Genomic DNA, 24,370 nt, shown 5'->3' on the forward strand with positions numbered 1-24,370 from the left:
ATCGTATTTCTCGGACTATAAGGCGCATTTAAAATCCTCTCAAAACTCGACAGTGCGCCTAATGTACAGAATAATTTTGGTTGTGCTTACCGACCTCAGAGCTGTTTAATTTGGTACATGGTGTAATAAGTGTGAGCAGTAGATGGCAGTCACACATAAGAGGTACGTGTAGACTGCAATATGACTCAAGTAAACAACACCAACATTATATGTCCCATTTGAAAATGTAGAACGCCGTAGTCTATAAGCTTCTTCTTTTTCTTTATCTTCTTGTTCGGGGACATTCATGCTCCGCTGTTGCCATTTCTAATATAAAGTAGTGTAAAGTTCTTACTTATATCTGTCAGTAAACTCGCCATGAAAGCGCTAAAACATACCGGTGGAGTGAGTTTACATTATTCAGCCAAGGAACTTTAGTTATTAAAGTTCTGGTCGGGCGGTTTTTCACAGTACACATATCTGGTGTTTCCAGGAGAGGGGATGCTGCTCCGGTATTGATTGAAGTAAAGTCTGAATGTCGTTAAAACTAGAGATGTCTGATAATATCGGACTACCGATGTTATCGGCCGATAAATGCTTTAAAATGTAATATCGAAAATGACCCGTATCTGTTTCAAAAAGTAAAATCCATGACTTTTTAAAACGCCGCTGTGTACACGGACGTAGGAAGAAGTACAGAGCGCCAATAAACCTTAAACGCACTGCCTGTGTGCCGGCCCAATCACATATTTACGGCTTTTCACGACAAGTGGGTGCGGTGCGTACTTGGTCGGCAGCCATGCAGGTCACACTGAGGGTGGCCGTATAAACAACTTTAACTGGGTGTGAGTTTTCCTTGCCCTTATGTGGTCCTACCGAGGATGTAGTAGTGGTTTGTGTTGTGGTTTGTGCAGCCCTTTGAGACACTAGTGATTTAGGGCTATATAAATGAACATTGATTGATTGATTGATTGATTGATTTTAACAGCTGTCCATCTACTGTTTTTCATGGTGAGCGCCGTCACCATGGCAACTGAGCAGATGTTTACACCTATCGAGCGACTTTTGGGGTTATAAAAGTGTGTGCGGGCTTTCCTCCTGCTCACCCGTCACGTCCGCTCGTCTCCATGCCAGGTCGCTGACATCGAGTGCGACGGGAGCTTTTAACCCCCCCCCCTCCCCACACACACACACACACACACACACACACACACACACACCTGTCACATGGGACGTGTGAGCTCACCTGGCAGGTGTGGGCGTTAAGGCGAAGTGGCGTCCACATCAGGTACGCTGTCACGCAGCTCTGGCCGAGCGGAGACGACAAGCAAACAGGCCGCAGGGTTGCTGGCGCGCCCCGCAGACAGATATTGGTACTTATCGTTTACACTTGAGCCGCGTGGAGTGTAAACACACACACAAAAACGACAAGAACACCCCCCCCACACACACACACACTTGTGCCCCCCCCCCCCCCCCTTCCTCTGCAGCCTTGGCAGCTCGCTTGCTTCATTTAGCAGCAACAATGTGTTTAAATCCCAGCAAGCTGTCGCGAGGCAGCACCCCCTCCTCCTCCTCCTCCGTCTTACCTCCGTCTCGGCCGTGAGAGCGCCAACGTGAGCGCACATGTGGCGCGAGCAACCACGGCTAAGAAAGCAAAAGCCGCCCCGCTTCAGATCACGCCACACTTCCGCAGCTCTGCTCTCAAAGTCGTGTTTTTAGGACACTAGTCAAGTGTGGCAATGAAGGGAAATGCAGGACCTTTTCACGATATAATAAGGTGGCGACTTGTCCAGGGTGTACCCGGCCTTCCGCCCGAATGTAGGCTCCCGTGACCCCAAAAGGGACAAGAGGTAGCAAATGGATGGATGGTATTAATTAGGAAGAGTGAAGTGAAGTGAATTATATTTATATAGCGCTTTTCTCTAATGACTCAAAGCGCTTTACATAGTGACACCCAATATTTAAGTTACATTTAAACCAGTGTGGGTGGCACTGGGAGCACGTGGGTAAAGTGTCGTGCCCAAGGACACAACGGCAGTGACTAGGATGGCGGAAGCGGGAATAGAACCTGCAACCCTCAAATTGCTGGCACGGCCACTCTACCAACCGAGCTATACCACCCATATATAGAGGCAACATCACACAGTAAACACTCTCATATACAGTGGGGCAAAAAAGTATTTAGTCAGCCAGCGATTGTGCAAGTTCTCCCACTTCAAATGATGACAGAGGTCTGTAATTTTCATCATAGGTACACTTCAACTGTGAGAGACAGAATGTGGGAAAAAAATCTGGTAGGAATTTTACAGAATTTATTTGTAAATTATGGTGGAAAATAAGTATGTGGTCAAGCATTCAAAGCTCTCACTGATGGAAGGAAGTTTTGGCTCTTTCCTTAACACGGATCAATCGTCCTGTCCCCTTAGCAGAAAAACAGCCCCAAAGCATGATGTTTCCACCCCAATGCTTCACAGTAGGTATGGTGTTCTTGGGATGCAACTCAGTATTCTTCTTCCTCCAAACACGACGAGTTGAGTTTATACCAAAATGGATACATGGATGATATAGCAGAGGATTGGGAGAATGTCATGTGGTCAGATGAAACCAAAATATAACTTTTTTGGTATAAATTCGACTCGTTCCGGCGGACATGTTGTTGGTCTGGATGCTCATCAAAGCGTGGCGTCGACGCCTTGAGCCATTTTGCCCTCAAATTCAGTGCAAATGTTCACGCTCAGACTGGAACTGATTTGGTTTTTGGGGCGAAGAGGAGGTCAAAGGCCATTGTGACCTTTTACATTGAAAGGGTCAAGGGTCAACATGTCAGTGTCAACTTAATGCTCAGGAAAATGTGATGATTGAAGGATTGCGTGCGAGCACTAAATGGACGCACTTCCTATTATTGTTGTAATTTTATTTCAGATATGACATGTTTACTTTTTTTCCAGTATTGGATCCCCAATTGATTTTAAAAGTTGACCTTTGTAGACATATGAACAGCACATTATATTTTTGCTTGCTTTATTGTGACTGAGACAGAATCAGCAGAAAAAAAATGTATATTAATATTTGTGACGTATAATACTGTAGTAAATTAATTGAAATGATCGATATTACATTATAACATTACCATTATTGAAATAAATAAATACAATAGAATTAGTATACAATAAAATATAAATATGGATAATATATGCAATGTAAATATTTTATTTGTATTATAGCAAATATATTTATATATGAACACATGAATAATATAAATAAAGTAACAACAAATAACAGTTGTAGTTTTTTATCATACAGTTAAATTAATTGTCTTTCTGTGTTTATATGTATATATAAACTCACAAACAGACTAAACTGATAATTTAATTATATAAATGAACATATATATGTGTGTGTGTGTGTGTGTGTGTGTGTGTGTGTGTGTGTGTGTGTGTGTGTGTGTGTGTGTGTGTGTGTGTGTGTGTGTGTGTGTGTAGATATATATATATGTACATATATATATGTCATATATATGAATGTGTATAAATATGTGTGTGTATATATGATATATATATTATATATTTTATATACACACTATTTACACAAATGTAATTTTATTTTCACAATGTCATGCTCAAACATTTTTTTGTTATGCTTTACCAAATATAATGTGTTCATAACTTAATAGTTTTGTCAAAAGTCCAATGGGGAGTAATTTTGAAGTGAAAGTCATACACTGAATTTTGATGTTATTGATATGATCATTTAAATATTTTTGATATGACCACTTAAGTATTATTAATATGATTGGTAATGTGTTATTGATATGCCCACTTAAATATTATTGATAAACGCACTTAAGTATAATGTATATGATCAGTGGTGTATTATTGTTATGATCAGTGGTGTATTATTGATATGATCATTTAAGTATTATCGATATGACCACTTAAGTATTATTAATATGATTGGTAATGTGTTATTGATATGCCCACTTAAATATTATTGATAAACGCACTTAAGTATAATGGATATGATCAGTGGTGTATTATTGTTATGATCAGTGGTGTATTATTGATATGATCAGTGGTGTATTATTGTTATGATCAGTGGTGAATTATTGATATGATCAGTGGTGTATTATTGATATGATCAGTGGTGTATTATTGTTATGATCAGTGGTGTATTATTGATATGATCAGTGACGTATTATTGATATGATCAGTGGTGCATTATTGATATGATCAGTGGTGTATTATTGATATGAGTGGTGTATTATTGATATGATCAGTGGTGTATTATTGATATGATCAGTGGTGTATTATTGATATGATCAGTGATGTATTATTGATATGATCAGTGGTGTATTATTGATATGATTAGTGGTGTATTATTGATATGATGAGTGGTGTATTATTGATATGATGAGTGGTGTATTATTGATATGATCAGTGGTGTATTATTGAAATGATCAGTGGTGTATTATTGTTATGATCAGTGGTGTATTATTGATATGATCAGTGGTGTATTATTGTTATGATCAGTGGTGTATTATTGATATGAGTGGTGTATTATTGATATGATCAGTGGTGTATTATTGATATGATTAGTGGTGTATTATTGATATGATGAGTGGTGTATTATTGATATGATGAGTGGTGTATTATTGATATGATCAGTGGTGTATTATTGAAATGATCAGTGGTGTATTATTGTTATGATCAGTGGTGTATTATTGATATGATCAGTGGTGCATTATTGATATGATCAGTGGTGTATTATTGATATGAGTGGTGTATTATTGATATGATCAGTGGTGTATTATTGATATGATCAGTGGTGTATTATTGATATGATCAGTGATGTATTATTGATATGATCAGTGGTGTATTATTGATATGATTAGTGGTGTATTATTGATATGATTAGTGGTGTATTATTGATATGATGAGTGGTGTATTATTGATATGATGAGTGGTGTATTATTGATATGATCAGTGGTGTATTATTGTTATGATCAGTGGTGTATTATTGATATGATCAGTGGTGTATTATTGTTATGATCAGTGGTGTATTATTGATATGATCAGTGGTGTATTATTGATATGATGAGTGGTGTATTATTGATATGATCAGTGGTGTATTATTGATATTATCAGTGGTGTATTATTGTTATGATCAGTGGTGTATTATTGATATGATCAGTGGTGTATTATTGATATGATGAGTGGTGTATTATTGATATGATCAGTGGTGTATTATTGATATGATCAGTGGTGTATTATTGTTATGATCAGTGGTGTATTATTGATATGATCAGTGGTGTATAACAACACACACTTCAGGTAAGCATCCACAGTTGCAGAGCATGTGGGCTCCAAGTAAATTGGGTGATTATTCATTGTTTGAGTCATGGATTGCTGATGATTCCACAATCATGTCTACTATGAAGTACAAAGACATGTTGGAGGTGGTGTGTTGGATGTGTGGAGGAGCAAACATTCAGGATGTCAGGCTGAGGCGAGGATGCTAACACACAAGTTGATTGCTTCTTAACACACCTTGATGTTTTCTTTCACCAGCAGCAACTAAGTCAAGGCTGCATCACACAAAACCTCCTTTTCTATCCTCTTCCCTTTTTGTCTCCTTCTTTATTCATTTCTTTTTTTTAATCTTCTTTCTTTTTACCTTTCTTTCTTTTAATCTCATTCCCTTATCTCCTTCCTTTTTATCTTCCTTTTTAACTTCCTTTTTTCATCTTCTTTATCTCCTTCGTTTTTTGAACCTCCTCCCTTTTTACGTACTTCCTTGTTTATCTTTCTTTTAACTTCCTTCCTTTATTTCCTTACTTTATACTGTATATCCTTCCTTTTTAATCGCCTTCCTTTTTCATTTCCCTCATTTTATCTTTCCTATAGTTTAATTTATTTTCATTTTTATCTTTATCTTTTTACTTACTTACTTTTTATCTCTCTTTTATTCTCATTCCTTTATCTCCTTCCTTTTTATCTTCCTTTTTAACCTCCTTTTTTCATCTTCTTTATCGCCTTCGTATTTTGAACCTCCTTCCTTTATCTCCCTCCTTTTTACGTACTTCCTTGTTTATCTTTCTTTTAATCTCCTTCCTTTATTTCCTTACTTTACACTGCATATCATTCCTTTTTAATTGCCTTCCTTTTTCATTTCCCTCATTTTATCTTTCCTATAGTTTAATTTATTTTCATTTTTATCTTTATCTTTTTACTTACTTACTTTTTATCTCTCTTTTATTCTTCTTTTATCGTCTTTCTTTTTTCATCTTCTTCTTTTTATCTCCTTTCTTTTTATTTCCTTCTTTTTTTATCCTTCCTTTTATCTCCTTTTTTGTGTCTCCTTCCTTATTTAAATATCCTTTGTTTGTTATCTTTCCTTTTATCTTCTTTCTTTTTTATCGCCTTCTGTTTTATCCCCTTTCTTTTCATCTCCTTTTTTTTCGTTTCTTTAATCTCCTTCCTGTATTACCTTCCTATCTTCTTTGTAGATCTTTCCCTTTATATCCTTTTTTTTAACTCCTTCCTTTTTAATCTTTCTTTTTTATCTCCTTTTTTGTTTTCTTTCTTTTACATTTTCTTCCTTTAGTATCTCCTTTCTTTTTATATCAGTCCGTTTTATCTTCTTTTATCTCTTTTTTTCACCTCCTCCCTTTATCTCCTTCTTTTTTCATCTTTTTTTATCCCCTTCCTTTTTTATCACCTTTGACAGCATGCGAAGGATAAGTATATATGCAGTATTTTAAGGAGTACTTGTGTGTACTCTCCACAGACCTGACGGCATGGGCGCGGTGACGATGGAGGAGAAGGAGACGTTTGAAGGCGCCAGAAGTCGACTGCTGCTTCTTCTGGAGAAGCAGATTACACACTTTAGGTAGGAAAGTACTATCACCAAATAATAGTACTGGTACTGCTCATGCATACATGTTTATTTGTTGCAATTATATTATATCATACTGCTAGTATTACCACTATGCATGTATACTCACTATTATTCTTACTAATACTACTTCACTGCTAGTAGTAGTACACACAACACTACTGCTATTTTAACTAATACACTACTACAAACCCCATTTCCATATGAGTTGGGAAATTGTGTTAGATGTAAATATAAATGGAATACAATGATGTGTAAATAATTTTCAACCCATATTCAGTTGAATATGCTACAAAGACAACATATTTGATGTTCAAACTGATAAAACAATATATATTTTTTTCGCAAATAATCATTAACTTTAGAATTTGATGCCAGCAACACGTGACAAAGAAGTTGGGAAAGGTGGCAAATAAAAATGATAAAGTTGAGGAATGCTCATCAAACACTTATTTGGAACATCCCGCAGGTGTGCAGGCTAATTGGGAACAGATGGGTGCCATGATTGGTTTTAAAAACAGCTTCCCATCCTTTTACAAGAAAGGATGGGGCGAGGTACACCCATTTGTCCACAACTGTGTGAGCAAATAGTCAAACAGTTTAAGAACAACGTTTCTCAAAGTGCAAATGCAAGAAATTTAGGGAATTCAACATCTATGGTCCATAATATCATCAAAAGGGTCAGAGGAGCTGGAGAAAACACTCCACTTAGGCCGGAAACCATCATTGAATAACCGTGACCTTTGATCCCTCAGACGGCACTGTATCAAAAACCGACATCAATCTCTAAAGGATATCACCACATGGCCTCAGGAACACTTCAGAAAACCACTGTCACTAAATACAGTTTGTCGCTACATCTGTAAGTGCAAGTTAAAGCTCTACTATGCAAAGCGTAAGCCATTTATCAACAACATCCAGAAACGCCGCTTGCTTCTCTGGGCCCGAGATCATCTAAGATGGAAAAAGGTTCTGTGGTCTGGCAAGTCCACATTTCAAATTGTTTTTGGAAATATCCGGACCAAAGGGGAAGCGAACCATCCAGACTGTTATCGACGCAAAGTTCAAAAGCCAGCATCTGTGATGGTATAACGGTGCATTAGTGCCCAAGGCATGGGTAACTTACACATCTGTGAAGGCACCATTAATGCTGAAAGGTACATACAGGTTTTGGAACAACATATGCTGCCATCTAAGCGCCGTCTTTTTCATGGACGCCCCTGCTTATTTCAGCAAGACAATGCCAAGCCATATTCAGCACGTGTTACAACAGTGTGGCTTTGTAAAAAAAGAGTGCGGGTACTTTCCTGGTCCAGACCTGTCTCCCATCGAAAATGTTTGGCGCAATATGAAGCGTAAAATACGACAGCGGAGACCCCGGACTGTTGAACGACGGAAGCTCTACATAAAACTAGAATGGGAAAGAATTCCACTTTCAAAGCTTCAACAATTAGTTTCCTCAGTTCCCAAACGTTTATTGAGTGTTGTTAAAAGAAAAGGTGATGTAACACAGTGGTGAACATGCCCTTTCCCAACTACTTTCGCACGTGTTGCAGCCATGAAATTCTAAGTTAATTATTAATTGCAAAAAAAAATAAAGTTTATGAGTTTGAATATCAAATATCTTGTCTTTGTAGTGCATTCAATTGAATATGGGTTGAAAAGGATTTGCAAATAATTGTATTCCGTTTATATTTACATCTAACACAATTTCCCAACTCATGGAAACAGGGTTTGTAGTTTTGCTACTCGTTAATGTTGCATAGCACTTCCATGTTTGCTAATATGTGAAATCCTGCTACGGAGTAGAATGCTACTAATGATAGTATTAGCGGTGTTGGTGAATTACTAGGAAAAACACAATTATATTCAATAAAATGAACACATTCATTAATAATAGTTTTTATACTTGTAAATACTTTGAGTCATTGTAGTATAAATAAATTGAATGATTGACTTTGTTTGACATGACACCATTTGAAGAATAATATCGTTCAGCGTTTTTAAAGCATCATTTACTTACTTTAATAAGTAATATACCAACTATACCAAGCGGTATAGCTCTGTTGGTAGAGCGGCCGTGCCAGCAACTTCAGGGTTGCAGGTTCGATTCCCGCTTGTGCCATCCTACTTACTGTCGTTGTGTCCTTGGGCAAGATACTTTGCCCACCGGCTGCCAGTGCCACCCACACTGCTTTAAATAGGACTTAGATATTGGGTTTCACTATGTAGGGCGCTTTGAGTCACTTGAGAAAAGCGCTATATAAATGTAATTCACTTCACATTTAAATACTTGTAATATTTCAACTACTACGGCATCAGTACTTCTAGTAGTACTTTTACCATGCTGGAGATGTGCAATCTTTTAAAAGTACTTCATATAACAGTTTGGAGTTTTTTATCATTCCTTAAAACTTTGAAGCAAATATTGACATACTAGAACTAGTAGTACTACTAGTACTACTAGTACTACTAGTACTAGTATTAGTGCATGATGTTTACTGTACTCGGACATTGCAAAGTCATCGTAACGTTAACAAGACAATTTTGTAATTGGCGTAATTAATTAGCTGCATCACCACCCTTTGCTCTTTTCGACCGCGTGGAAGCGCAGCAAGGCATTCTGGGTACCCCCCCCCACACACACACACACACTTTAGCAGGTGTGAACGCCACACCGAGGCTTTGTCAGCGCGGCGTGAAAGCGGCAGCCTCCAGACCTTGAGCGCCACTCGGCTGAATAGAGCGGCGCCCATTAAGCGTCGTGTCGGAGCAGGCCCTTTAAACCCTCCACGCTCGAGAGGGGCCCTCCATCTGGGGCACCTTGGGGTGGGGGGGGGCTTAGACGAGGTGGTTGAATAATGTGGAGGAGAGGAGCGTTTGTTTTGATGACTGCGGATCGCTCTCATTGATCTTCAGGATCATGCAGGGTTGTCAAAAGTATCGATACTAGCGCGCTAAAATGATATCCGTGCCTGCTTTTTCATGGCGTCACTTCCTGTTGCCTTTCGCTCGTAAACAAATGCTGATAAAAGTGTGCCAGTGTTGAAGGTGCGGCCCACAGCACATTTTAAAGGCCTACTGAAATGAGATTTTCTTATTTTTGCTGAAAGGATTTAGTAGAGAACATCCACGATAAAGTTTGCAACTTTTGGCGCTGATAAAAAAGCCTCGCCTTTACCGGAAGTTGCAGACAATGACGTCACAAGGGTGAGGGCTCCTCACATCCTCACATTGTTTGTAACGGGAGCCTCCAGCGGCAAGAGCTATTCAGACCAAAAACACGACAATTTCCCCATTAATTTGAGCAAGGATGAAAGATTTGTGGATGATGATATTGATAGCGAAGGACTAGAAAAAAATAAAAATAAAAAGCGACGCAGTGTAAGCGTTTCAGATTTAATAAGACACATTTACTAGGATAATTCTGGAAGATCCCTTATCTGCTTATTGTTTTAATAGTGCTTTAGTGAGATTGTAAAGACATACCTCGAGGTCGAACGGCTGCGGTGAACACTCAGTGTCTCAGAGAGGAGCCAAGCTCACGGCTGCCTTTTAAACAGCTACTGCAGGAGGACGAATAATCCAATGATGTCTCCGGTAAGATATATATTTCACAATTTTCCCATCCAAAAACATGCTGGTTGATGTACAGAAACATGTTAGCTTGACCGCTCTGTGTTAAAAACAAAGAAACACCGGCTGTGTCTTGGTGCCAAAGACAGCTGCAATACACCGCTTTCCACCAACAGCATTGTTCTTTATAGTCTCCATTATTAATTGAAGAAATTGCAAAAGATTCAGCAACACAGATGTCCAAAATACTGTTTAGTTGCGCGATGAAAAGAGACGACTTTTAGCCGCAAATGGTGCCGAGCTAATATTTTCTGACAGTCCGTGACGTCACACGTACGTGTCGTCATTCCGCGACGTTTTCAACAAGAAACTCAGCGGGAAATTTAAAATTGCAATTTAGTAAACTAAAAAGGCCGTATTGGCATGTGTTGCAATGTTAATATTTCATCATTGATATATAAACTATCAGACTGCGAGGTGGGCATTAGTGGCTTTCAGTAGGCCTTTAAAATACTAAATAAAAAGTGCAATAAAAGGTGAAATGTAACAATAAAAACGATGTTTGGTAATTAAGCCATGCTCTTCTTTAAAACTGTCATTACTCAAAATATATTAATTAATCAAAATCAATGTAGTTCTGAATTATTGACTGCTTTAAGGTTCCAATTACTTCACATCAAATATTCCACTCTGAAATATTTTTGGGGAAAAATATTGCATCTATTGCGTGTTTAACATTTAAAAAAAACAGGGTTTCTTAATGGCAATGTAAAAACATTTAGGTTTATTTTATATGGACAGACTGGCCCAAACGCATTGTGAGGGTCTGCTGGGAACGTCTGGCAGAGTCTCCTGTCAGAGAGAGTTTCAATTCACACCTCTGGGAGAACTTTGAACATGTCATGAGGGAGGTGCGGGACATTGAGTCCGAGTGGACCATGTTCCGAACCTCTATTGTCGAGGCAGCTGATTGGAGCTGTGGCCGCAAGGTTGTTGGTGCCTGTCGTGGCGGTAATCCCAGAACCCGTTGGTGGACACCAGCAATGAGGGATGCCGTCAAGCTGAAGAAGGAGTCCTATCGGGTTCTTTTGGCTCATAGGACTCCGGAGGCAGTGGACGGGTACCGACGGGCCAAGCGGTGTGCAGCTTAAGCGGTCGCGGAGGCAAAAACTCGGATATGGGAAGAGTTCGGGGAAGCCATGGAAAACGACTTCCGGACGGCTTCGAAGCGATTCTGGACCACCATACGCCGCCTCAGGAAGGGGAAGCAGTGCACTGTCAACACCATGTATGGTGCGGATGGTGTTCTGCTGACCTCGACTGCGGATGTTGTGGATAGGTGGAGGGAATACTTCGAAGACCTCCTCAATCCCACCAACACGTCTTCCTTTGAGAAAGCGGTGCCTGGGGAATCTGTGGTGGACTCTCCTATTTCTGGGGCTGGGGTCGCTGAGGTAGTTAAAAAGCTCCTCGGCGGCAAGGCGATGAGATCCGCCCGGAGTTCCTTAAGGCTCTGGATGCTGTGGGGCTGTCTTGGTTGACAAGACTCTGCAGCATCGCGTGGACATCGGGGGCGGTACCTCTGGATTGGCAGACCGGGGTGGTGGTCCCTCTCTTTAAGAAGGGGGACCGCAGGGTGTGTTCCAACTATCGTGGGATCACACTCCTCAGCCTTCCCGGTAAGGTTTATTCAGGTGTACTGGAGAGGAGGCTACGTCGGATAGTCGAACCTCGGATTCAGGAGGAACAGTGTGGTTTTCGTCCTGGTCGTGGAACTGTGGACCAGCCCTATACTCTCGGCAGGGTTCTTGAGGGTGCATGGGAGTTTGCCCAACCAGTCTACATGTGCTTTGTGGACTTGGAGAAGGCATTCGACCGTGTCCCTCGGGAAGTCCTGTGGGGAGTGCTCAGAGAGTATGGGGTATCGGACTGTCTTATTGTGGCAGTCCGCTCCCTGTACGATCAGTGTCAGAGCTTGATCCGCATTGCTGGCAGTAAGCCGGACACATTTCCAGTGAGGGTTGGACTCCGCCAAGGCTGTCTTTTGTCACCGATTCTGTTCATAACTTTTATGGACAGAATCTCTAGGCACAGCCAAGGCGTTGAGGGGATTCGGTTTGGTGCCCACGGGATTAGGTCTCTGCTTTTTGCAGATGATGTGGTCCTGATGGCTTCATCTGGCCGGGATCTTCAGCTCTCACTGGATCGGTTCGCAGCCGAGTGTGAAGCGACCGGAATGAGAATCAGCACCTCCAAGTCCGAGTCCATGGTTCTCGCCCGGAAAAGAGTGGAGTGCCATCTCCGGGTTGGGGAGGAGACCCTGCCCCAAGTGGAAGATGATGGATGGATGGAGACTGGTTTAAATGTAACTTAGATATTGGGTTTCACTATGTAAAGCGCTTTGAGTCACTAGAGAAAAGCGCTATATAAATATAATTCACAATTCACACAATTCACGACAGACGCAAAGTTGTTGCAGAGATTTAACAATAAAAAAATGCAAATAATAATAGTATATGACCTTTTTTAACAGCTTTTCCAACAAGTTTTTTTTTTTGACAAAAAGGGCAAATAACTAACACATAAAAAAAGGAAACACAAAAAAATAATAAAAACTTAGACTCTATGGATAGAGCTGAAGTTGATCTTGAGACTTAAGTGTTTGAAGTTAAAAAAAAAAAGTGTATGACTTATTTTTAACATTTTTATGAGTGGGATCCCCAATAAGTTTAATTTTTAAAACTGTCTTTGCTCAAAAAATAATAATGAATCAAAATCTATGTTGTTAGGGATTCTTAACATATTTTAGGCTCCAATTATTTCATATCAAATATTACACTCTTAAATATTTTTGGGGGAAAATATTACATATTTGTGTGTTTTCCATAAAAAAAAACTGGTTTCTCTGGAGAAAAGGGCATACAACATTAAACATTTAGTTTTACTTTATAATGGCAGATAGACTTAAAGTTCATCCATCCGTTTTCTGCCGCTTATTCCCTTTTTGGGGTGGCGGGTAGAGATTTAACAATAATTATTATTATTATTATTATTATTATTATATGAAATTTTTAACAGCTTTTCCAATAAAGTTTTATTTGACCAAAAGGGCATAAAACAAAGAGATTTAAAAAAAAGTTGACCATGAATAAAACCTAAAATTGATGACGAGATGTAGAGACTTAAGTGTTTAAAGTAAAAATAAAACTGGATCCCCAATAAGTTTAGTGGGATTTTATCTTTAAAACTGTCTTTGCTCAAAAAATAATCCATCCATCCATTTTCTACTGCTTGTCCCTTTTTGGGGTCAAGAGGGGTGCTGGAGCCTATCTCAGCTGCATTCGGGCGTACGGTGATGAATCAAGATCTATGTTGTTATGAATTATTGACTGATTTAAGGCTCCAATGGGAAAAATATTTCACATTTTGTGTGTTTTCCATAAAAAAAAAACGGGGTTTCTTTGGGGAAAAGAACATAAAAACGTTTAATTTTACTTTACATTGACAGATTTAAAGTTATTCTAGCGATTTAACAAAAAAAAATGCAAATGATAATAATAATAAATGACCTTTTTAACTGCTTTTCCAACAATGTTTTTATTTGACAAAAAGGGCAAAAAAATGAACCAAAAATAAATAAAATGATAAACTATGGATAAATCTGAAGTTGATTCAGAGACTCAAGTGTTTAAAGTACAAAAAAAGGGAAAAGTGTATGACTTATTTTTAATACTCTTATGAGTGGGACCCTTTTAAGTCCCCAATATGTTTAGTGGAGTTTTATTTTTAAAAATTTCTTTGCTCAAAAAATAATAATGAATCGAAATCCATGTTGTTATGAATTGTTGACATATTTTAGCCTCCAATTACTTCAAATCCAATATTCCACTCTAAAAATCTTTGGGGGGAAATATTGTATGTTTTGTGTGTTTGACATTAAAAAAACAGGGTTGTTTTTTTTTCTTCGGGGAAAAGGGCATAAAACGTAAAAACATTTAGTTTTACCTTATATAAAATGACTTAAAGTTATTTTAGAGATTTAACAATAAATAATCATAATATATGACCTTTTTAAAAAAAAAAGTTTAAAGAGAAAACAAACGTAGAATTAAAGACGAGATCTGAAGTTGATCTAGAGCAGGGGTCACCAACCTTTTTGAAACCAAGAGCTACTTCTTGGGTACTGATTAATGCGAAGGGCTACCAGTTTGATACACACTTAAATAAATTGCCAGAAATAGCCAATTTGCTTAATTTACCTTTAATAAATAAATCTATATGTATAAAAAAAAAAATGGGTATTTCTGTCTGTCATTCCGTCGTACATTTCTTTTCCTTTTACGGAAGTTTTTTTGTAGAGAATAAATGATGAAAAAAACACTTAATTAAAATGTTTAAAAGAGGAAAAAACACAAAAAAAATTAAAAATAACATTTTGAAACATAGTTTATCTTCAATTTAGACTCTTTAAAATTCAAAATTCAACCGAAAAAAATTAATAGAAAAACTAGCTAATTCGAATCTTTTTGAAAAAAAAAAAAAATAATTTATGAAACATCATTTGTCATTTTTCCTGATTAAGAATAATTTTAGAATTTTGATGACATGTTTTAAATAGGTTAAAATCCAATCTGCACTTTGTTAGAATATATAACAAATTGGACCAAGCTATATTTCTAACAAAGTCAAATCATTATTTCTTCTAGATTTTCCAGAACAAAATTTTAAAAGAAATTCAAAAGACTTTCAAATAAGATTTACATTTGATTCCACAGGTTTTCTAGATTTGCCAGAATATTTTTTTTGAATTTTAATCATACGTTTGAAGAAAGATTTCACAAATATTCTCTGTCAAAAAAACAGAAGCTAAAATGAAGAATTAAATTTATTATTCTTTACAAGGGACGGCGTGGCGCAGTGGGAGAGTGGCCGTGCGCAACCCGAGGGTCCCTGGTTCAATTCCCACCTAGTACCAACATCGTCACGTCCGTTGTGTCCTGAGCAAGACACTTCACCCTTGCTCCTGATGGGTGCTGGTTGGCGCCTTGCATGGCAGCTCCCTCCATCAGTGTGTGAATGTGTGTGTGAATGGGTAAATGTGGAAGTAGTGTCAAAGCGCTTTGAGTACCTTGAAGGTAGAAAAGCGCTATACAAGTACAACCCATTTATTTATTTATTTATTTATTTACAATTTAAAAAAAATACTTGAACATTGATTTAAATTGTCAGGAAAGAAGGGGAAGGAATTTAAAAGGTAAAAAGGTATATGTGTTTAAAAATCCTAGAATCATTTTTAAGGTTGTATTTTTTCTCTAAAATTGTCTCTCTGAAAATTATAAGAAGCAAAGTAAAAAAATAAATGAATTTATTCAAACAAGAGAAGACCAAGTCTTTAGAATATTTTCTTGGATTTTCAAATTCTATTTGAGTTTTGTCTCTCTTAGAATTAAAAATGTCGAGCAAAGCGAGACCAGCTTGCTAGTAAATAAATACAATTTAAAAAAATAGAGGCAGCTCACTGGTAAGTGCTGCTATTTGAGCTATTTTTAGAACAGGCCAGCGGGTGACTCATCTGGTCCTTACAGGCGACCTGGTGCCCGCGGGCACCACGTTGGGGACCCCTGGTCTAGAAACATTAGTGTTTAAAGTAAAAATGTAAAAAAAAAAAATAATAAAGTTAATGACCTATTTCTGCGATGAGGTGGCGACTTGTCCAGGGTGTAACCTGCCTTCCGCCCGATTGTAGCTGAGATAGGCGCCAGCGCCCCCCGCGATCCCAAAAGGGAATAAGCGGTAGAAATGGATAGATGGAATGACCTATTTATGAGTGTATAACACTTTTATGAGTGGGACCCTTTTTGGAACCCCAAGAAGTTTAGTTGGGTTTTATTTTTAAAACTCTTTGCTAAAAAATGATGAATTGAAATGTATTTTGTTAGGAATTATTGACTGATTTAAGGCTGCAATTAGTTCATACAAAGAAATTCCACTTTGAAATATTTTTGGGAGAAATATTACATCTTTTGTATTTTTGCCAGGAAAACAAAGTTTTCTATGACAAAAGGGCTATAATATAATAAAAAACGTAAAAATATGTTTCTGTACTTTATATGCTGCTGCTTGCTTTGAAAACCTGGACAGTATGAATCTTTTTTTATTGACATAAATGAATGAAAAAAATGTCACCATGTTGGCTTTTGAGTAAGTTTAACTCCATAGTGCCTCTGCTGGTTGCAGACAAGTACTGCACTTTTTTGTTCATTTAAAACATGTCTTTCTCAAAAATGAATGTATTGAGGATTATTCATTCTGATTTAATCCCCGATTTATACTGCATGATGGAAAAAAATCATGCGGCGTGATGCTAATTGTTCAGTGGAAGGTCAGCTCCTCCCTTTGTGCGCTAATCATGTGACCCGCGCGCCTGCAGGCACTCACTTTTGTGTACCGAGTACCGTTGTCAATTTAGAGGTGCAGCTTAGCCCCGCCCCCTCGTCTGCACTCGGAGACGGAGGTGAGAAAAGCGTAATTAGAAGAAAGGATGCAGCCATCTGTTGCCGACGCATCTTCTGCCCTTCTCTTGTTCTTGTCTGCAGGTACTGCTTCCCCTTTGGAAGACCAGATGGCGCCCTGAAGGCCACGCTGTCCCTGCAGGAGCGGGTACGCCGCCGCTTCCTCCGCCCCTCAACCTCCTTTCATTGCCATTATGGCCAGGAATATTCATAGCCTCAATCGGCAAAGGCAACCCTTTTTGAGTATTAGGATCTTTTTTAGCGGCCCACGATAAAATGATGGGACAGGCCAGAATAAAATCGTTTGGCAGGACCACGCCAAAAGATTTATAATGACGTGGTGGACCACGTCAAATTATGTTGCATGCCAAATGAAAATAACCACGTAAAATGAAGTAGTGGGCCACGTTAGATGTAGCGTGCCACTATAAAATAAATGGCCTGCCCCAATAAATTGAAGTTGTAATCCACAATAAAAATATGTTGCCATCCATATTAGAATTAAGTGGCGTGTTACAATAAAATTACATGGCAGGCCACGTTAGAATTATGTAGCGTATCACAATGAAATTAGGTGGCGGGCCACATTAATTGAAGTTGTATTCCACAATAAAATGATGTTGCGGGCCACCCACTATAAGATAATGTGGCATGCCAATTTGAAATAACCTGGAGTGTCATGTAAAATGATGTGGTGGACCACATTAAAATTAAATGGCCTGCCATGTTAAATTGATGTTTTTGTGGCCTGCCACATTAAATTGAAGATATAATCCACAATAAAAGGATGTTACGGGCCACCCACATTAAAATTAAGTGGTGTGCGACAATGTAATTACATGGCAGGCCACATTAGAATTATGTAGCGTACCACCATAAAATTAAATGGTGGGCCACGGTAATTGAAGTTGTAATCCACAATAAAAGGATGTTGCGGGCCACCCACTATAAGATAATATGGCGGGCCACATTGATGACGTGGTAAACCACGCCAAATTATGTGGCATGCCAATTTGAAATAACCTGGAGTGTCATGTAAAATGACGTGGTGGACCACAATAAAATTAAATGGCCTGCCACATTAAATTGATGTTTTTTGTGGCCTGCCACATTAAATTGAAGATGTAATCCACAATAAAAGGATGTTACGGGCCACCCACATTAGAATTAAGTGGCGTGCGACAATGTAATTACATGGCAGGCCACATTAGAATTATGTAGCGTACCACCATAAAATTAAATGGCGGGCCAAGTTAATTGAAGTTGTAATCCACAATAAAAGGATGTTGCGGGCCATCCACTATAAGATAATATGGCGGGCCACATTGATGACGTGGTAAACCACGTTAAATTATGTGGCATGCCAATTTGAAATAACCTGGAGTGTCATGTAAAATGACGTGGTGGACCACAATAAAAGTAAATGGCCTGCCACATTAAATTTATGTTTTTTGTGGCCTGCCACATTAAATTGAAGATGTAATCCACAATAAAAGGATGTTACGGGCCACCCAGATTAGAATTAAGTGGCGTGCGACAATGTAATTACATGGCAGGCCACATTAGAATTATGTAGCGTACCACCATAAAATTAAATGGTGGGCCACGGTAATTGAAGTTGTAATCCACAATAAAATGATGTTGCGGGCCACCCACTATAAGATAATATGGCGGGCCACATTGATGACGTGGTAAACCACGTCAAATTATGTGGCATGCCAATTTGAAATAACCTGGAGTGTCATGTAAAATGATGTGGTGGACCACGATAAAATTAAATGGCCTGCCACATTAAATTGATGTTTTTTGTGGCCTGCCACATTAAATTGAAGATGTAATCCACAATAAAAGGATGTTACGGGCCACCCACATTAGAATTAAGTGGCGTGCGACAATGTAATTACATGGCAGGCCACATTAGAATTATGTAGCGTACCACCATAAAATTAAATTGCGGCCCACATTAATTGAAGTTGTAATGCACAATAAAATGATGATGCGGGCCACCCACTATAAGATAATATGGCGGGCCACATTGATGACGTGGTAAACCACGTCAAATTATGTGGCATGCTAATTTGAAATAACCTGGAGTGTCATGTAAAATGATGTGGTGGACCACAATAAAACTAAATGGCCTGCCACATTAAATTGATGTATTTTGTGGCCTGCCACGTTAATTGAAGTTGTAATCCACAATAAAATGATGTCGCGGGCCACCCACGTTAGAATTATGGGGCGTGCCACTATAAAATAATATGACGGGCCACATTGATGACGTGGTAAACCACTTCAAATTATGTGGCATGCCAATTTAAAATAACCTGGAGGGTCACGTAAAATGACGTGGTGGACCACAATAAAATGAGATGGCGGGCCACATTAGAATTATGTAGCGTGCCACAATAAATTGAAGTTGTAATCCACAGTAAAATTATGTTGCAGGCCACCCACGTTAGAATTATGGGCCGTGCCATTATAAAACAAATATGGCGGGCCACATTGATGATGTGGTAAACCACATCTAATTATGTGGCATGCGAATTTAAAATAACATGGAGGGACACGTAAAATGAAATGGTGGACCACATTAGAATTATGTAGCGTGCCACAATAAAATGATTTGGCCTGCCACAATAAATTGAAGTTGTAATCCACAATAAAAGGATGTTGCGGGCCACCCACGTTACAATAAAGTGGGGTGCGACAATAAAATTATATGGCGGGCCACATTAGAATTATGTAGCGTAACATGATCAAATTAAATGGCGGGCCACGTAATTAAAGTTGTAATCCGCAATGAAATGATGTTGCAGGCCACCCACGTTAGAATAATGGGGCGTGCCACGATAAAACAAATATGGCGAGCCACATTGATGACGTGGTGAACCACATCTAATTATGTGGCATGCGAATTTAAAATAACCTGGAGGGTAAAATGAAGTGGTGGACCACAATAAAATGAGATGGCGGGCCACATAAGAATTATGTAGCGTGCCACGATAAAATGATTTGACCTGCCACGATAAATTGAAGTTGTAATCCACAATAAAAAGATGTTCCGGGTCACCCACGTTAGAATTAAATGGCATGCAACAATAAAATGACATGGCAGAATTATGTAGCGTACCACAATAAAATGATATGGCGGGCCACACTAATTGAAGTTGTAATTCACTATAAAATGATGTTGCGGGTCACTATTAAATAATATGGCGGGCTACATTAAAATTATGTAGCGTGCCACAATAAAATGATATGGCAGGCCACTTAAATTGAGGTTGTGTTCCACAATAAAAGGATGCTGCCGGCCACCCACGTTAGAATTATGTGGCGTGCCACAATAAAATGAAACGGCGGGTCACATTAGAATTATGTAGTGTGTCACATTAATTGAAGTTGTAATCCACAATAAAATGATGTTACGGGCCACCCATGTTAGAATCATGGGGCGTGCCACAATAAAATTATATGGCAGGCAAGTTAAATTGGAGTTGTAATCCACAATAAAATTGTGGCAGGCCACTTAAATTGAAGTTGTATTCACAATAAAAGGATTTTGCGGGCCACCCACATTAGAATTAAATGGCGTGCGACAATAAAATTACATGGCGGGCCACATTAGAATTATGTAGCGTAACATGATAAAATTAAATGGCGGGCCACAATAATTAAAGTTGTAATCCACAATAAAATGATGTTGCGGGCCACTATAAAATATATGGCGGGCCACATTGATGACGTGGTAAACCACATCAAATTATGTGGCATGCCAATTTAAAATAACCTGGATGGTAACGTAAAATGAAGTGGTGGACCACGATAAAATGAATTAGAATTATGTAGCGTGCCACAATAAATTGAAGTTGTAATCTACAATAAAAGGCTGTTGCAGGCCACTCACGTTAGAATTAAGTGGCGTGCGACAATAAAATGACATGGCGGGCCACATTAGAATTATGTAGCGTACCACGATAAAATTAATAAAATTATATTGCGGGCCACCTTAATTGAAGTTGTAATCCGCAATAAAATGATGTTGCAGGTCACCCATATTCGAACCATGGGGCATACAACTATAAAATGATATGGCGTGTTACTATAAATTAAAATGGCAGGCCACTTAAATTGAAGTTGTAACCCACAATAAAATTGTGGCAGGCCACTTAAATTGAAGTTATAATCCACAATAAAAGGATGTTACGGGCCACGCACATTAGAATTATGTGGCGTGCAACAATAAAATGATATGGCAGGCCACGTTAGAATTATGTAGCGTACCAGGATAAAATGATATGGCGGGCCACTTTAATTGAAGTTGTAATCCACAATAAAATGATGTTGCGGGCCACCTATGTTAGAACCATGGGGCATGCCACTATAAAATGTTATGACGTGCCACAATAAAATGAAATGGCAGGCCACTTAAATTGAAGTTGTAACCCACAAAAAATTTGTGGCAGGCCACTTAAATTGAAGTTATAATCCACAATAAAAGGATGTTGCGGGCCACACACATTAGGATTATGTAGCGTGTCAGGATAAAATGAAATAGCGGGCCACTTAAATTGAAGTTGTAACCCACAAAAAATTTGTGGCAGGCCACTTAAATTGAAGTTATAATCCACAATAAAAGGATGTTGCGGGCCACAGACATTAGAATTATGTAGCGTGTCAGGATAAAAGGAAATAGCGGGCCACTTTAATTGAAGTTGTAATCCACAATAAAATGATGTTGCGAGCCACCCATGTTAGAATCATGGGGTGTGCCACTATAAAATATTATGGCGTGCCACAATAAAATGAAATGACAGGCCACATAAATTGAATTTGTAACCCACAATAAAATTGTGGCAGGCCACTTAAATTGAAGTTATAATCCACAATAAAAGGATGTTGCGGGCCACACACATTAGGATTATGTGGCGTGCAACAATAAAATGACATGGCGGGCCACATTAGAATTATGTAGCGTACTGTGGCAGGATAAAATGATATGGCGGGCCACTTTAATTGAAGTTGTAATCCAAAATAAAATGATGTTGCGGGCCACCCATGTTAGAACCATGGGGCATGCCACTATAAAATGAAATGGCGGGCCACATTAAAATTATGTAGCATGCCACGTTAAAATGAAATGGCAGGCCACGCAAATTGAAGTTGTAATCCACAATAAAATTGTGGCAGGCCACTTTGAGGTTGTAATCCACAATCAAATTAATTATGTGGCGTGCCACGATAAAACAATATGGCAGCCACATTAAATTGAAGTTGTAACCCATGATAAGTGCATGTTGTGGGCCACCCATGTTAGAATTATGTGGCGTGTCACAATGGCGGGCTACATTAAATTAAAGTTGTAATCCACAATAAAATTATGTTGCGGGCCACTTTAAAATTAACTGGCGGGCCACATTAAAATTAAGTGGCGTGCCGCAATAAATGACGTGTTCGGCCACAATTGATTTATATAGTGTGCCATTTTAAAATGTTGGGACGGGCCACATTAGAATGACATGGCGGGCCACTTTAATTTGAAGTGACAATACACATTAAAATAATGTTGCAGGTCACATCAAAAAGACGTGGCAGGCTGTATAAATTATTTAGCGGTCCACATAAAGAGGCGATCCACCATAAAATGATGTTGTGGCCCACTTAAAATAAATAAACTATGTGTTAGGCTCCGTTTAAATGTTGGGGCGGGCCACAATAAAAGGACGTGGAGGGTCACCTAAAATGAAGTAAGCACATAAGCACTTTAAAAAATTAAATGTTGGGTCCGGCCACAGTAAAATGATGTGTAGGGTCAAATTGAAATGTAGTGACAGACCATGTAAAAATGACGTAGTGGACCCAATTAAAAGAAGGTAGCGGGTCACATAAAATGGCATAGAGAGCCACTTTAAAATCTTGGGACGGGCCACAATAAAATGAAACAACAGACCACGTTAAAAGATGCGGGGAGGGGGTTAAAATGGCATAGAGAGCCACATAAAATGACTTGGACTTTAGCTGCATTCCAAAGTTTCTATGAGCGTCCGTCTTCAACTTGCAGGTCCTCATGAAGGATATCACCACAGCAGTTCCTCCGGAGGAGATGAAGAAGCTGGTGCACAAGTGTCTGGAGAAAGCTGCCGGGATCAACTACAGCCAGCTGATAGAATACGCTCGCATGACAGGTAGGCTTCCTCTTCTCACCTCAAATGATCTAGGAGGAAAGGGCCACTCCATTAGGGACCCCGTGAACACAAAGAGCATATGTTTATTTGTATTGTTCAGACAGTATAGAGTAAGTGTGTCCAAAGTGCGGCCCGCAGATAATAGTTTACCAGACCGCCACACATTCCGGAAATGCTATTGCAAAAATAAAAAAAGAACAAAAAAAATATTGGAATGAGGTGAAATCTATGGAGAAAAAGTTGCAATGTTGACTGACACAAAGCTGCCATGCAAGCTGTTTTTTTTTCTTTTGTCTTTCTTTATTTTTGATTTTTTTTTTTTTGCCATTGCTCAAAAAAAATGATGACCAAAAAAAATCCATGTTAGTATGAATTATTTCCAAAGCTCCAATTAGTTGAAATATTTCACTTTAAAATGTTTTATGTGGTAAATATTGCATACATTGTGCAGTTGCCATATAAAAACAAAGTTTTCTTTGACAAAAGAGCATAACACAAACAAAATAGTAGGTATGCAGGGGTCACCAACCTTTTTGAAACCAAGAGCTACTTCTTGGGTACTGATTAATGCGAAGGGCTACCAGTTTGATACACACTTACATAAAATGCCAGAAATAGCCAATTTGTTCAATTTAACTTTAATTAATAAATCTATATATATAAAAAAAATGGGTGTTTCTGTCTGTCATTCCGTCCATTTTTTTCCTTTCACGGAAGGTTTTTTGTAGAGAATAAATGAAAAAACACTTAATTGAACGGTTTAAAAGAGGAGAAAACACGAAAAAAATGATAATTAAATTTTGAAACATAGTTTATCTTCAATTTTGACTCTTTAAATTTCAAAATTCAACCGGAAAAAATGAAAGAGAAAAACTAGCTAATTTGAATCTTAAAAAAATTTAAGAATTTATGGAACATCATTAGTAATTTTTCCTGATTAAGATTATTTTTAGAATTTTGATGACATGTTTTAAATAGGTTATAATCCACTTTGAAATAAGATTTAAATTTCATTCTACAGATTTTCTAGATTTGACTTAATAATTTTGAATTTTAAATCATAAGTTAAGAATCATTTCACAAATATTCTTCGTCGAAAAAACAGAAGCTAAGATGAATTATTTTAAAATGTATTTATTATTCTTTACAATAAAAAAAACATTGAACATTGATTTAAATTGTCAGGAAAGAAAAGGAAGGAATTTAAAAAGTAAAAAGGTATAT

At 38.2% G+C, this 24,370-nt stretch overlaps 1 protein-coding gene across 10 annotated transcripts in view; it reads left to right on the forward strand.

Annotated features, from left to right (window-relative positions):
* Positions 1 to 24,370, forward strand: part of cadps2 (Ca++-dependent secretion activator 2) — a 322,908-nt gene that overhangs the window by 194,533 nt on the left and 104,005 nt on the right. For all 10 annotated transcript variants that reach the window (XR_009806043.1, XM_061894374.1, XM_061894375.1 and 7 more), the window contains 3 exons: positions 6,769 to 6,870; positions 17,049 to 17,112; positions 23,023 to 23,146. Coding sequence is in view for 9 of the 10 variants with exons in the window: in XM_061894374.1 (XP_061750358.1) it covers positions 6,769 to 6,870; positions 17,049 to 17,112; positions 23,023 to 23,146 (290 nt within the window). In the remaining variant the exon portion in view is untranslated. The remainder of the gene's footprint in view (positions 1 to 6,768; positions 6,871 to 17,048; positions 17,113 to 23,022; positions 23,147 to 24,370) is intronic.

The sequence above is a fragment of the Nerophis ophidion genome, linkage group LG03 (genome assembly GCF_033978795.1).
Source record: "Nerophis ophidion isolate RoL-2023_Sa linkage group LG03, RoL_Noph_v1.0, whole genome shotgun sequence".
Lineage (NCBI taxonomy): Eukaryota > Metazoa > Chordata > Actinopteri > Syngnathiformes > Syngnathidae > Nerophis > Nerophis ophidion.